The 17,399-nt window shown below is 32.1% G+C and overlaps 1 protein-coding gene across 1 annotated transcript; it reads right to left on the bottom strand.

Moving 5' to 3' along the window:
* Nucleotides 1-1,521: 1,521 nt before the first annotated feature.
* On the bottom strand, nt 1,522-2,198 carry LOC139900766 (uncharacterized). Its single transcript, XM_071883520.1, has 2 exons — nt 1,671-2,198; nt 1,522-1,557 (listed from the first exon to the last, which is right to left on the bottom strand). The coding sequence occupies exons 1-2, from the start codon at nt 2,196-2,198 to the stop codon at nt 1,522-1,524; spliced, it is 564 nt and encodes a 187-aa protein (XP_071739621.1).
* Between the last annotated feature and the right edge of the window lie 15,201 nt (nt 2,199-17,399).

Genomic DNA, 17,399 nt, shown 5'->3' with positions numbered 1-17,399 from the left:
ATATATTTATAAATAACTTCCAATGTGTATTTAAAAACTGATTTATGTATATTAAAAAGATATATACATATATATAATTTCAAGTTATTTAGTAAACGATAGTAACATTCGTTTATTGATTCGATTGATATTCAGATAAGTTAACTAAAGCGTTTAAGATGAACCAGTAAAACACTAATTTGCTACAGTATTTTCAAATTGCTACAGTACCCAAAATGCTACAGTGTTTTCGAAAATCACTACTTGCTACAGTGAAATTGAATGACTTTATATGCTGCTAAGGTGAGTTTCATTTGCTCCCTTTTTAAATGATTTTGCAATATATATTTTTGGGCTGAGAATACATGCACTTTATTTTAAACGCAATAGATACAAGTACATACTAAATTCTACACTGAGTTTGAACCGAAAATCCCTTAGCTTTGGTAACTGTTAACTGCCAGTTATAAGAACTGGTGGGCGTGAGTAGTAGTATATGGATCCATAGGGCTTGATATCCCCGTCCGAGCTAGAGCACTAGCCTTTTAACGGACGTATGCTATTTGAGAAGCGTACACGTTGGTTTGCGTGTATTATTAAGATGATTATACAAAGGGTACAAATTATATATACGTTAAGTTTAGTTACCAGGGTGCTCAATTTTGTAGAATATTTTGATAAACGTTTCTGGATGAAATAATTGAAATCTTGTGATCCACTTTTATATACAGATTATGCGAAACACTAAAACTATGAACTCACCAACCTTTGTGTTGACACTTGTTAGCATGTTTATTCTCAGGTTCCTAGAAGTCTTCCACTGTTTGCTTATATGTTAGACAAGCTATGTGCATGGAGTCTTACATGGCATATTTATCAAGGAAATGTTGCATTCACCAAATCATCACCATGTATCTTATTTTGACTGCATTGTCAATGGAAGTACTATTGTAAACTTATTTACGGTGATTGTCTATATGTAAAAATCATCAGATGTCAAAAACCTTTGATTTAAATATTCATTTATGGTGTGCCTTTTCAAAAGAATGCAATGTTTACAAAACGTATCATATAGAGGTCAAATACCTCGCAATGAAATCGATGAATGACGTGTTCGTCCATATGGATTTGGAGCAATCGTCACAAGTTTGCTTGCAGTTATCCATCAAGACATACCATACCCATTCAGACAAGTATGGTATTTTAAAAAACCCGGAGTTCCTGCCACGCTACTTGAAGATGACCACGATTATTATGTTTTGATTGGAAAAGCTTTGGTACGTAGGCAAGCAATTACGATTTATACCGAATTTAGGGATGAAAGCTACGCTCTTTCTGATTCTCCAAGAGAAGTTGCTTCATCTTCGAGTAGCGATGGCGGATTTCAGCAATATGATATCCGCGATTACTTATCTGATTGATGAAGGTGCTTGTTGAAGATAGCCGTTAGGAAAATAATGTAATCGTTTTAGGAACTAAGTTGTTTTTCAATTTTTAGGAAAATAATGTAATCGTATGTTTGCGAATGAATGAAATAAACGGCTACTTTTTATGAATGACAATAAAGTACATTAATTCCTAAAACAATACATCAATATAAAATTCATAAATGAAAATATAAAATACATAACAGATTATTAATTATCAATATTAATATTATCGCTACGAAAATAAGGTGATAAGTTTCAAACGTGCTCGGTTAAATCTGACTCCAACCGATTGTGAACTTGCTTATCTCTGATTTCCTTAATCCTAGCATCTCGAACCCTCAAATTCCTTTCCAACCTTATAGGTCGGTTACTTGGGTGAGCAATCATTTTTTCATCCCTTTTCGAAATCACAAAACCATTATTTTCTTGAATCATGTTATGTAATACAACACAAGCGTACATATGTCTTCTAATTTTGTTGAAGTCCTTAGATCTTGCCGGAGTCTTTAACATGGCAAATCTACCTTGTAGTACTCTAAATGCACGTTCAATATCTTTCCTTGCACTTTCTTGAAACCGTTTAAACTTTTTACACTGTTCATCAATTGGATTGTGGGGAGCTTTGACCAGCATAGCCCTATCTGGGTATCTACCATCACCTAGGTAATACCCTCTCTCGTAGTGATGACTGTTTACATTAAATGGTGAAGGTGGAGCAGTGCACTCTTTAATAGTGTTAAACAAAGGTGAATAATTTAAAACGTTAATGTCGTTGTTTGTACCATCCATTCCAAAGAATGCATGTCATATCCACAAATCTTGAGAACCTACTGCTTCAAGCATAATAGATGGGCCTTTTTGATCCCCTCGAGTATATTGTCCTTGCCAAGCAATTGGAAAATTCTTCCATTCCCAATGCATACAATCTATACTACCGAGCATACCCGGTAGACCATGTTTTTGTTCGTGAAAATTATAAAGTCGGACAATATCATCTGCGGTTGGTTTTCTCGAATACACGGGAGCAAACAAATGAAATACGTGTAGTGACCCGTACTTTTCCATGTTTATATATATTAATTGAGATTGATATTTACATGACTAAATATTTCCAACATGTTAAGCAATCAAACTTGTTAAGACTTGATTAAATGAAATAAGTTTCATATAGACAATTGATCACCCAAGTTGACCGGCGATTCACTAACGTTTCAAATTTATAAAAACTACATGTTGTGGTATATATAGACATATATATATGGTTGACATGAGATTATGATGAGTAAGTATCTCACTAAGTATATTAACAATGTGTGATATACATAAGAAATGAGATTACTAAGTTAAGAAACTCGAAATGATATATATAACGATTATCGTTATGATAACGTCTACTAAATAAAAATGTATCATATTAAGATATTGATACACTATATTTAACATGATAAAATGATATTTAAATATATCATTAAGTGTGTTAACAATGAACTACATATGTAAAAATAAGACTCCTAACTCAAGAATTACGAAACGAGACTTATATGTAACGATTATCGTTGTAACGATATTTTAATGTATATATCATATTAAGAGATATTCATACATCATAATATCATGATAACATAATAATTTAACATCTCATTTGATATAATAAACATTGGGTTAACAACATTAATTGAGATCGTTAACTTAAAGGTTTCAAAACAACACTTACATGTAACGACTAACGAAGACTTAACGACTCCATTAGAATGTATATACATGTTGTATTTTGATATGTATTCTTACACTTTTAAAAGACTTCAAGACACATATCAAAGTACTTCTACTTAACAAAAATTCTTACAATTACATCCTCGTTCAGTTTCATCAACAATTCTACTCGTATGCACCCGTATTCATACTCGTACAATACACAACTTTTAGATGTATGTACTATTGGTATATACACTCTAATGATCAGATCTTAGCATCCCATGCGATTCACCTAACACATGTGGGAACCATCATTTGGCAACTAGCATGAAATATCTCATAAAATTACAAAAATATTAGTAATCATTCATGAATTATTTACATGAAAACAAAATTACATATCCTTTATATCTAATCCATATACCAACGACCAAAAACACCTACAACCACTTTCATTCTTCAATTTTCTTCATCTAATTGATCTCTCTCAAGTTCCATCTTCAATTTCTAAGTGTTCTTCATAAATTCCATAAGTATAGCTTCATAAAAATCAAGAATACTTCTAAGTTTGCAAGTCTACTTCCAAGCTTTCTAATCCATTCCATGCAATCATCTAAGATTAAGGAACCTTTGTTATTTATAGTAGGTTATCTTTCTAATTCAATGTAATATTCATATTCAAACTTTGATTCAATTTCTACAACTATAACAATCTTATTTCGAGTGAAAATCTTACTTGAACTGTTTTCGTGTCATGATTCTGCTTCAAGAACTTTCAAGCCATCCAAGGATCTTTTGAAGCTAGATCCATTTTTCTCATTTCCAGTAGTTTTATCCATAAAACTTGAGGTAGTAATGATGTTCATAACATCATTCGATTCATACATATAAAGCTATCTTATTCGAAGGTTTAAACTTGTAATCACTAGAACATAGTTTAGTTAATTCTAAACTTGTTCGCAAACAAAATTTAATCCTTCTAACTTGACTTATAAAATCAACTAAACACATGTTCTATATCTATATGATATGCTAACTTAATGATTTAAAACCTAAAAACATGATGAACACCATAAAATCGGATATACGCCGTCGTAGTGAAACCGGGGGCTGTTTTGGTTTGGATAATTAAAAACTATGATAAACTTTGATTTAAAGGTTGTTCTTCTGGGAAAATGATTTTTCATATGAACATGAAACTATATCCAAAAATCTTTTTTAAACTCAAAGTGAAAGTATGTTTTTCAAAATGGTCATCAAGATGTCGTTCTTTCGACGGAAATGACTACCTCTTTAGTAATTGACATGTAACTTAAATTTCCGACTATAAACCTATACTTTTTCTATTTAAATTCTTAAATTAGAGTTCAATATGAAACCATAGCAATTTTATTCACTCAAAATGGATTTAAAATGAAGAAGTTATGGGTAAAACAAGATTGGATATTTTTGATCTTTTTAGCTACGGGAAATGTTTAACAAATCTATACAAATCATATCATTGCTAACTTATATTGTATTATACATGTATTCTAATATATTATGTAATCTTGGGATACCATAGACACGTATGTAAATGTTTTGACATATCATATCGACCCATGTATATATATTATTTGGAACAACCATAGACACTCTATATGCAGTAATGTTGGAGTTAGCTATACAGGGTTGAGGTTGATTCCAAAAATATATATACTTTGAGTTGTGATCTAGCCTGAGACGTGTATACACTGGGTCATGGATTGATTCAAGATAATATATATTGATTTATTTCTGTACATCTAACTGTGGACAACTAGTTGTAGGTTATTAACGAGGACAGCTGACTTAATACACTCAAATCTCTAAAACATAATAAAAATGGTTGTAATTATATTTTGATCATACTTTGATATATATGTACATATTTGTATAGGTTCGTGAATCGATCCGTGGCCAAGTCTTATTTCCGAGGAAGGAAATATCTGTGAAAGTGAGTTATAGTCCCACTTTTAAAATCTAATATTTTTGGGCTGAGAATACATGCAGGTTTTATAAATGATTTACAAAATAGACACAAGTACGTGAAACTACATTCTATGGTTGAATTATCGAAATCGAATATGCCCCTTTTTATTAAGTCTAGTAATCTAAGAATTAGGGAACAGATACCCTAATTGACGCGACTCCTAAAGATAGATCTATTGGGCCTAACAAACCCCATCCAAAGTACCGGATGCTTTAGTACTTCAAAATTTATATCATATCCGAAAGGTGTCCCAGAATGATGGGGATATTCTTATATATGCATCTTGTTAATGTCGGTTACCAGGTGTTCACCATATGAATGATTTTTATCTCTATGTATGGGATGTGTATTGAAATATGAAATCTTGTGGTCTTTTGTTACGATTTGATATATATAGGTTAAACCTATAACTCACCAACATTTTTGTTGACGTTTAAAGCATGTTTATTCTCAGGTGAATACTAAGAGCTTTCGCTGTTGCATACTAAAATAAGGACAAGATTTTGAGTCCATGTTTGTATGATATTGTGTAAAAACTGCATTCAAGAAACATATGTCGATGTAATATATTTCTATTGTAAACCATTATGTAATGATCATGTGTAAACAGTATATTTTAGATTATCATCATTTGATAATCTATGATAATGCTAAAAACGAACATATATTTCATAGCATTATTCCTCAAGAAAGACAAGCTTTTAGTTGCAATTGTTCTATTTACAAGTGATATTCGTTTAAATAATAAAAAGTGAAGACAAAAGACAGATTCGACGAATTGAAGACGCAAACGACCAAAAAGCTCAAAAGAACAAAAGACAATCAAAGAGGTTCCAATTATTGATAAGAAACGTCTCGAAATTACAAGAGTACAAGATTCAAAACGCAAAGTACAAAATATAAAATTGTACGCAAGGACGTTCGAAAATCCGGAACCGGGTCCAGAGTCAACTCTTAACGCTCGACGCAACGGACTAAAAATTACAAGTTAACTATGTATATAAATATAATATAATATATAATTAATTATATTAATTATATATATTATATTTATAAATAAAAACCGTCGGCAGAGAAGACTCCAAGGGACTGAGCTGTAATTTCATTCTCCGCGACTCGCGGAGTTTGAAGAGGATTTCACCGCGAGTCGCGGAGCCCCAAAATGAAATTCTGCCTATAAAGCCAATCGAATTCTGATCGTAAAAATCAATCTTTTTCTTCCTCATTCATACGTAAAATTTATATTTATATTTATAATTTATATTTTAATTTTAATTATAATTCTAATAATAAAGGTATGTTAGCAAATGTTGTAAGGGTGTAAGTCGAAATTCTGTCCGTGTAACGCTACGCTATTTTTAATCATTGTAAGTTATGTTCAACCTTTTTATATTAATGTCTCGTAGCTAAGTTATTATTACGCTTATTTAAAACGAAGTAATCATGATGTTGGGCTAATTACTAAAATTGGGTAATTGGGCTTTGTACCATAATTGGGGTTTGGACAAAAGAACGACACTTGTGGAAATTAGACTATGGGCTATTAATGGGCTTTATATTTGTTTAACTAAATGATAGTTTGTTAATGTTAATATAAAGATTTACAATTGGGCGTCCTTATAAATTACCATATACACTCGATCGGACACGATGGGCGGGGTATTTATATGTACGAATAATCGTTCATTTAACCGGACACGGAAATGGATTAATAGTTAATAAACTTGTTGAAACAGGGGTGAATTACATTCAAGGGTAATTGGGGTAATTGTTAACAAAGTAGTAAAACCTTGGTTTACACGCAGTCGATAACCTGGTGTATTCATTAAACAAAGTATTAAAACCTTGTTACAATTCGAATCCCCAATTAGTTGGAATATTTAACTTCGGGTATAAGAATAATTTGACGAGGACACTCGCACTTTATATTTATGACTGATGGACTGTTATGGACAAAAACCAGACGGACATATTAAATAATCCAGGACAAAGGACAATTAACCCATGGGCATAAAAATAAAATCAACACGTCAAACATCATGATTACGGAAGTTTAAATAAGCATAATTCTTTTTTTTTCATATTTAATTTCCTTTATTTTATATTTAATTGCACTTCTAATTATCGCATTTTTATTGTTATTGTATTTAATTGCACTTTTAATTATCGTACTTTTTAATTATCGCAAGTTTATTTTATCGCACTTTTATTATTCGCAATTTCATTATCGTTATTTACTTTACGCTTAAAATTAAGTCTTGTATTTATTTATTATTTTACATTTGGTTTTAACTGCAACTAAAGTTTTAAAATTGACAAACCGGTCATTAAACGGTAAAAACCCCCCTTTATAATAATAATATTACTTATATATATGTTTGTATTTTATAAAAGTAAACTAATATAGAGTTGAGCTTTGTTTAAAAAAGATTCCCTGTGGAACGAACCGGACTTACTAAAAACTACACTACTGTACGATTAGGTACACTGCCTATAAGTGTTGTAGCAAGGTTTAAGTATATCCGTTCTCTAAATAAATAAATATCTTGTGTAAAATTGTATCGTATTTAATAGTATTTCCTGCAAAAATTCAATAGTATTTTATACCCCTTAGCTTTGACATCAAGTATTTTTGGCGCCGCTGTCGGGGAACTTTCTAAACGCCGGAAGCGCAACGCTAATATAAAAAAAAAGATTTTTAGTTAACTTTTATTAAAATTCGTTTTTGTAAAAATACGTTTTAATTATTCAAAAATATAAAAAGAAAAACAAAAATATAAGTATTTTTAAGATTTTGTTAAATATTTAAGTTTTATAAGTTTCTTTATTTTTATTTTAGTTTATAAAAATATAAGTTTTATTTAAATATCTTTTATTTATATAAAAACAGAAAACAGAAAATAAAAAAAAAATAAATAAAGAAAAACGCGTCGAATTTAATAAGCTGTCATCTGAATTTCTGAACCCCGCGACTCGCGGGGTTTTCTTTATAAATTACCGCAAGTCGCGGAGATAACCTGACACGCCGACAGAAGCCCTAATTCAGCATTAATTACGGTTAATTATTAATTATTATTATTATAACCCTAACTAATTATTATTATTATAATTACTTTTACTTTTTATTTAATTTATGTATTTAATATTAATTAGTTTTATTAAATCGTAAAATTAGTAGTTTTATTAAATAAATAATATAAAAATAATATTTTTATAAAAATTGTAATTTTTACAACTTTTTGTATATTTTTATAGTTTGTCCCTTTTTAATCGTTGTAGCGTAATATTTGTATTTTTCGCTCATATTTAATTTTAAACTTAGTTTTTGCCATAGTCATTTTTACTCCTAGATTTTTAGGCTTTGCCGTAGAATTCCTTAAGTGCTTTTTCTTTAGACTAAGATTTAGGTACTCTAGAATTTTGCGACGCCTTTTTAAGTTTTAGTTTCTTTTTAAGTTATTTCCATTTGGGATATAGTTTTTCCTATAAGCTTTAATATTTTTAGACACTTTTTACTATGTATCAATTATCATTCCAATTAGTAATTTCAATTTGCGATTATAATTTTAAGTTAGTTGTAGTAATAAGGTTAGGTTAGTCAAGTATTTTTAAGTTTTATAAGTTTCTTTTATTTTTCCGTCACCTTTTATTTTTTAACCATTTTTTCTTTTTCGACCTTTTTCGACGAACTCTTTTTCTTTCTTATTTCTCGCTATTCTAGTTTTAGGACATAGATTTTTATTCTACTTCTTATCTAAATTTCTTAAAATTACGAAAATTTATTTTAAGTGGTTAAATTAATAGACATCAAAATTTTCTGGTTCGTAGTAATAGTTGGATTTGTACGTGGACCGGGTTATTGGAGCCAAACAGTCCTCAATTATATTGAGACCAAACGAATCCTGCCCCTCTGCTGCATCTTTTGGCTATTCGAAACGTGGGAAAAATCAGAAAAGTCTATTGGTTGGATAACTTATTATAATTTTTCTTTCCTTTTTAAAACTAATAGGATATTCAGTGAATGCAACGAGCAAGACGTTCACCACCTGTAACTAGATCAAGACATTTAGCAAATATAACCGCCGTTGATTTTTCTTTAGAATCGTCATCCAGTCGACCAAGTACTTCAGTTCAAATTTCCGATAATCCATTTTTTGAACTCAACCTCACAATTGAGAATCCGGAAAATATTCAGGAACGGTTCGTAGATCCTGAACCACTAAACTTTCCTCCGGAACCACCAATCATTCAAACAGAGATTGTTGAGGAACGAACCATTAAATCAGAAACCTCTAGCGATTCTGATTCAACAAATTTAATTATGGAAAATCTGGAACCTTTAAGTATGGAAGACCGAATGAGAGCTAAACGCACTGGCCAAGGACACGCAATTACTCATCCAGACATTAATGCGCCAGATTATGAAATCAAAGGACAAATTCTACACATGGTGACTAATCAATGCCAATTTAGTGGTGCGCCGAAGGAAGATCCAAATGAACATCTACGTACCTTTAATAGGATCTGCACACTATTTAAAATCCGAGAAGTGGAGGATGAACAGATATATCTCATGTTATTTCCCTGGACTTTAAAGGGAGAAGCCAAAGATTGGTTGGAATCGTTACCTGAAGGGGCGATTGATACATGGGACGTTTTAGTTGACAAATTTCTTAAACAATTCTTTCCTGCATCTAAAGCCGTAAGACTTCAAGCAGAAATTGTTACGTTCACACAGAAGCCAAATGAAACTCTATATGAGGTGTGGACTAGATATGGAAAGTTGTTAAGAGGATGTCCGCAACATGGTTTAGACACCTGTCAAATAGTACAAATATTCTACCAAGGATGCGACATCACTACAAGGAAAGACATAGATATAGCAGCTGGTGGTTCTATTATGAAGAAAACCGAAACTGATGCTTACAAAATTATTGATAACACTGCTTCCCATTCACATGAGTGGCACCAAGAAAAAGATATCGTTAGATCATCTAAAGCAGCTAGAGCCGATTCTAGCCATGACTTAGATTCCATTTCCGCAAAGATAGATGCTGTGGAGAGACGAATGGAAAAGATGACTAAAGATATTCACTCAATACGATTTAGTTGTGAGCAGTGTGGAGGACCACATTTGACAAAAGATTGTCTCAGTATTGAATTAACAATGGAACAAAGAGAGAATATTTCATACATAAACCAAAGGCCTGGAAATAATTATCAGAATAATTATCAACCGCCAAGACCGATTTACAATCAAAACCAGAATTATAACAGAAATATTCCATACAACAACCAACAAGGTCCTAGCAATCAACAAGTATCCAATAATACTTATAATCAGCAAAGACCTAATTTTCAAAACAAGCCACCACAATAAACCGATGATAAAAAGCCAAATTTAGAAAATATGATGACGAAGCTAGTTGAAACTCAAACGCAGTTTTTCACATCTCAGAAACAAACCAATGAACAAAATGCTCAAGCATTTAGAAATCAACAAGCTTCTATTCAAAATCTGGAACAAGAAGTAAGTAACCTAGCAAGGTTAATAGGTGAAAGAAAACCGAGAAGTCTACCTAGTGATACAAATGCTAACCGCCGGAGTGAAACAGCTAAAGCCATTATCACAAGAAGTGGCACAACACTTAAACCACCTGAAATACCTGTAACTTCTGATGAAACCATTCCTACTCCACAAGAACCACAACCTGATCAAGATAAGGAAAAAGAACCGGTAGTTGAAAAGGTTAATGAAGATAACACAGTTAAGGAGAAACCTTATGTTAAACCATACGAACCACCACTTCCTTACCCGAGTAAAATGAAGAAAGAGAAACTTGAAGCCGAGCAATCCAAATTCTTGGATATGTTTAAACAGATAAATGTAAATCTTCCTTTCATTGATGTGATTTCAGGAATGCCTAGATATGCTAAATTCTTGAAAGATCTAATCTCAAATAGAAAGAAAATGAAAGAACTCTCGGCTGTTACTATGAATGCTAATTGTTCAGCAGTGCTGTTGAATAAGATACCAGAAAAACTATCTGATCCAGGAAGTTTCACAATTCCATGTTTTCTGGGTAGTCTTAGTTCAATAGAAGCATTGGCAGACTTAGGTGCTAGTATAAATCTAATGCCATATTCACTATACACTAAACTAGACCTTGGAGAATTGAAACCAACCAGAATAAGCATACAGCTAGCTGACAGATCAATAAAATATCCTAGAGGGATAATGAAGAACATGCTAGTTAAAGTTGGTACTTTAGTATTTCCAGTAGATTTTGTTGTTCTGGACATGGAAGAAGATTCTCAAGTTCCTCTCATATTAGGAAGACCATTCTTAAACACGGCTAAAGCAATGATAGACGTGTTCGGTAAGAAATTGACCCTAAGTATAGAGGATGAGAGTGTTACCTTTTCAGTTGATAGTTCAATGCAACAACCACAATCTGCAGATGATACATGTTATTATATTCAAACTATAGATGCACATGCAGAATTATTAGAAGAATTTCCAGAATTACAAGGAACAGGAGAATGTTCTTTAGGAGAAGGTAATGAACCAATTGATGAAGCTGAAATGTTAGCTACACTTATAGCTAATGGATATGAACCAACAACAGAAGAAATTCAAATGCTAAAAGAAGAAGACAGATATCGATATAAATCATCGATAGAAGAACCTTCAAAATTAGAGTTAAAGCCACTTCCAAACCATTTGGAATACGCTTATTTACATGGTGAATCTGAATTACCTGTAATAATATCGTCTTCTCTTACTGAAAATGAGAAATCACAACTCATTTCTGTGTTGAAAGCTCATAAACCAGCCATAGCATGGAAGATTCATGATATTAAAGGAATAAGTCCTTCGTATTGCACACATAAAATCTTTATGGAAGAAGGTCATAAAACGTATGTGCAACGCCAACGAAGACTAAATCCTAATATGCAAGATGTAGTTAAGAAAGAGATTATTAAACTGCTAGATGCAGGTTTGATATATCCAATTTCTGATAGTCCATGGGTAAGCCCAGTTCAATGCGTGCCTAAGAAGGGTGGCATGACTGTCATTACAAATGAAAAAAATGAGCTTATTCCTACTAGGACTGTAACAGGATGGCGTGTATGTATTGATTATAGAAAATTAAATGACGCCACCAGAAAAGATCACTTTCCCTTACCTTTCATAGATCAAATGTTGGAAAGATTAGCCGGAAATAGTTACTATTGTTTTCTAGATGGATTTTCCGGATATTTTCAAATTCCAATAGCACCCGAAGATCAAGAGAAAACCACATTTACGTGCCCTTATGGTACTTTTGCTTACAAACGCATGCCATTTGGACTTTGCAACGCCCCTGCAACCTTTCAAAGGTGTATGATGGCGATTTTTCACGACATGATAGAAGAATGCATGGAAGTATTCATGGATGACTTTTCAGTCTTCTGTGATACATTTAAATCATGTCTAATTAATCTGGAACGAATGCTAATTAGATGCGAACAATCAAATCTAGTACTTAATTGGAAGAAATGCCATTTCATGGTTAAAGAAGGCATCGTTCTTGGACATAAAATTTCAAAAGAAGGAATTGAAGTGGATAGAGCTAAAGTAGATGTAATTGCTAAACTTCCACATCCCACCAATGTTAGAGGAGTTAGGAGTTTTCTAGGGCATGCCGGTTTTTACCGACGTTTCATAAAAGATTTTTCTAAAATTGCCACTCCTATGAATAAACTCCTAGAAAAGGATGCTCCATTCATCTTTTCAGATGAATGTATCAAATCTTTTAATATTCTTAAAGAGAAACTCACTAATGCGCCGATCATGATAACACCAAATTGGAATCTACCATTTGAACTAATGTGCGATGCAAGTGATTTTGCAATGGGAGCCGTTTTAGGACAAAGGATTGAAAAACGATTTCAACCTATATATTATGCTAGTAAGACGTTACAAGGAGCACAAACGAACTATACAACTACTGAAAAAGAACTCCTTGCTATTGTCTTTGCTTTTGACAAATTTCGATCATATCTCGTTCTAGCAAAAACGGTGGTCTATACCGACCATTCTGCTCTTAGATACCTATTTTCAAAACAAGATGCTAAACCAAGATTAATCCGTTGGATCTTACTCTTACAAGAGTTTGATATTGAAATCCGAGATAAAAGAGGAGCAGAAAATCTCGCCGCTGATCATCTTTCTCGTCTTGAAAATCCCGAATTAGAAGTTCTAAATGAATCAGCCATACAAGACAACTTTCCTGATGAATATCTATTGAAGATAGATTATAAAGAAATCCCATGGTTTGCAGACTATGCAAACTACTTATTTTGTGGATTCCTTGAAAAAGGATTATCGTACCAAAGACGAAAGAAATTCTTCAGTGATATAAAACACTATTTCTGGGAAGATCCACACCTGTTTAAAAGTTGTCCCGATGGAATAATACGCCGATGTATATTTGGAGATGAAGCTAGTAAAATTTTAAACCATTGTCACACAGGACCAACAGGAGGGCATTATGGGCCTCAACTAACAGCAAGAAAAGTTTATGATGCTGGATTCTATTGGCCTACAATTTACAAAGACGCACACCTTCTTTGCAAATCCTGTGATGCATGTCAAAAGGCCGGAAAAATAAGTCAACGTGATGAAATGCCACAAAATGTCATCCAAGTATGTGAAGTATTTGACATTTGGGGTATTGACTTTATGGGTCCATTTCCAAAATCTCATAATAATCTATATATACTCGTAGCCATTGATTATGTATCTAAATGGGCGGAAGCACAAGCTCTCCCAACTAACGATGCACGAGTTGTAGTCAACTTTTTAAAACGTCTTTTTGCAAGGTTTGGAACACCGAAAGCTTTAATAAGTGATCGGGGTACTCATTTCTGTAATAATCAACTTGAGAAAGTTCTTAAAAGATATGGAGTAACTCATAAAATCTCCACCGCATATCATCCACAAACAAGTGGACAAGTTGAAAATACCAACCGAGCTTTAAAACGTATTTTAGAGAAAACCGTAGGATCAAATCCGAAGGAATGGTCCATTAAATTGGAGGATGCACTCTGGGCTTTTAGAACAGCCTACAAAACTCCAATTGGAACCACACCTTTTAGACTTGTTTATGGAAAAGCATGTCATCTTCCTGTAGAAATTGAACACAAAGCATTTTGGGCTTTGAAAACATGTAATCTTGATTCACATGAAGCCGGACGTCTACGATTAAGTCAACTAAACGAATTAGAAGAATTAAGACATGAAGCATACGAAAATTCGTTAATCTATAAGGAAAGAACGAAGAAATGGCATGATAAAAGAATCAGAAGTTCAAAAGAATTTAAAGAAGGAGACAGAGTTCTTCTTTTCAATTCACGATTCAAGCTATTTCCTGGAAAATTGAAATCAAGATGGTCTGGACCATTCATAGTCAAAAGAGTTTTCCCATACGGAACGATAGAATTAATAAATTCAAATGGGATTGAATTTAAAGTTAATGGTCACAGAGTTAAACATTACATACATGGTCCGATGGAAGTCGACAACGAAGTTAATCACAATTTCGACACCACAGCTAACTAAGTGTGGGGAGAATCAAGTCTTTAAAGGATAATATGTATTTCTGTTAGAGTTAGATTGTCTGTTTTCGTGTAGTTCTCGAAAATGGAACCCGAATGGTCTTTCCCTAGCAGACCCTAAAGAACTAGTCTTCTCCCCCCATTCTGAATTTTTATTTTTTTTTAGGTTTTTACAAAATGAAGACTGCTTGTGAACTAAACCATGGTCTAATGCTACACGCTTTGATCACTAAACGTAATAATGACATACTACCGAGTGAATTAGTATCAGTAATCAGAGAAAGAATGGACGGAGTTAGAAAAGAATCCAGATGCGAAGATAATAAGTTACAATTTGGTAAAGGAAAATCAAAATCCGCAGCGAAAAGAAGAGCACGACACCTAGAAAGATGTCACAAATGCGGAAAATGGTCACATGGAGGTAAATGTTCAAATAATCAAACTTATTCAAATACCGAATTTGTTACTTTATGCAGAGACGGACCGTTCATATGTTTAGAAGAAAAGACACTGAATGCTCGAGGTTACGCCTATGTAGCCATGGAAAACCAATTAAACCGACTATCTTATGAATGGGATAGATCATATAACTAAGAAATCTATTTCACAGGTATGTCTGTACAGTTTTTATTTTTATTTTTATTTTTAACCTTTTGATAATAAACGCTAATTTGTTCGCTAAAAAGTATTAAATTGGCATTGAATAAAATTAGGTTTGGCGACCGAAATTATTGATATCATTCAAAAATTTATTACATCACTGCGAAATTTAACGTTTATTCTTAAGGTATAAATATCTTTAATTAATCAACCCAAAATATTTCAAAAATTCGTCATGAGTTAAATTAGGTCTTGGAACCGAAATTACTTTACCGAAAAGAGGGGCGCATATTTTTGATAATATTTGATTGATTAAAGTGGGATAAAAAGCCAAAAAGATTTTTAAATTTATTTTTACCATGTTTTTAAAATTAATATTTAAATCTTAAATTAATATTGTAAACTTTGTAAAAACAATATATTTAAAATTGTAAATATTTGAAAAATTAATATAAGTTTGATATGAATTTATGAATTTTTAAAATTAAGTTTGGTGTGAATTTTTAATTTTTAAAATATGAATTTTTAATTTTTAAAATATGAATTTTTAATTTTATACATTTCAAATTTTAAGTTTGGTGTAAATTTTTAATATAAATTTTGAATTTTATATTTAAGTTGTGTGAATTTAAAAACAAAAATTTACTCTATCTCATTAAGTTAAAAATATGATTTTTAAAATTCGTCGTAAGTTGAAGACTAGGTCTTTGAACCGAAATTGCTTTACCCGAGGGAGGGACGAGAACTTTTATTATCATTATTTTTAATCTTATTGAATTAGAGTATGCCAAAAACATTGAAAAAACCCAAAAATCTTAGCTTTTAAAACAATCGCTACAAAAAGACAAATTTTAAAATTTTGTCGAGGGACAGACTAGGACATCGATCCGAAACGACCTCGTCCTAAATAACAAGGGAAACAAAATTTTAAAATTAATTACTTAATTGTTTTAATAAGTTAATGATTATAAAAAAAAAAAAAAAATACCAAACTCCGCGACTCGCGGAGTTTGGAGCTTAAATCTCCGCGACTCGCGGAGATATCGGATACAGAAAAAAAAATAAAGAGCTGCAACAGCTCAGTTTCACACACCCAAAACAGAAAATAACTGCGAAAACCTCCACGAAAAACCCGAAAAATACACCCCAAAATCACAATTTTTAACCGTTAATCACCAAATCTTTTACTAAAATCATGTTGAGAAGGATGCTATCTAAGAACTACTCAAGAAAAACGGTAAATTTCTACACCTAAACACCATTTAATCCGAAATTTGGTGTTCTTGAGTCAATTTTTTTCCAATTTGATTTTGATGCTTTTTAGTGTAATTATGCTTAAATTGTTTATGTATTATGCTTGTATAACCTAGATTGATGCTGTTTAACATGATTAGAAGCCTTAAACTTCAAATTTTGAGTAATCTAGGGTTTGTGTTCTTGAGCAAATTTGGGGCTTTTTGATATAAACAGGTTATGGCCGATTTTTGTCATGAATTGTTGCTAAAATAAGTAATGTAACATGTTTAGGTAGTTAAATGATCCAAACTTTGAGCCTAAACATGATTTTGAGAATTAAAGTGGACTTTTTCAAGTCTAAAATTCATGAAAATGATTTTTGAAAGATAATGCCATTTGAGACTTGTTTAATTGCTAGTAATGATTATTTTGACATGTTATTTGAGTTAAATGCTCATGAACTTGGCGAACATTTTCGTATATGCTTATTTGAAAAAGTGTAGATTTGATAAAAATGTGAAAATGAGCTTAAGTTTGATATAAATTGATAATGTCATTGTAATTATTTTGATTGATGATTTTGCTGACACTAATGCATATTTGGATGCACAAAAATTGTGTTTGATATGTTTTGCAGAATGAAAGGGGTGAATCTTCATCCCAAGCCCGCAATGCTCCTGCTGAGAATATGGAACAACAGGAGGTGGATAACTACTACAAGCAGGATATACCTCATCCAGTCATGACCTTTTCCGATATGCACTTGGAAGAGTTGCACCCGAACCTGAGATTTGACAGACTTTGGATAGATTATCCAAAATATCAAAGGGGTTTGCATACTCTTC

This window comes from Rutidosis leptorrhynchoides, chromosome 3 (assembly GCF_046630445.1).
Source record: "Rutidosis leptorrhynchoides isolate AG116_Rl617_1_P2 chromosome 3, CSIRO_AGI_Rlap_v1, whole genome shotgun sequence".
NCBI classification, from domain to species: Eukaryota; Viridiplantae; Streptophyta; class Magnoliopsida; order Asterales; family Asteraceae; genus Rutidosis; species Rutidosis leptorrhynchoides.
Note: the sequence above shows the minus strand (reverse complement) of the source record. Positions and strands in the feature narration are given on the sequence as shown.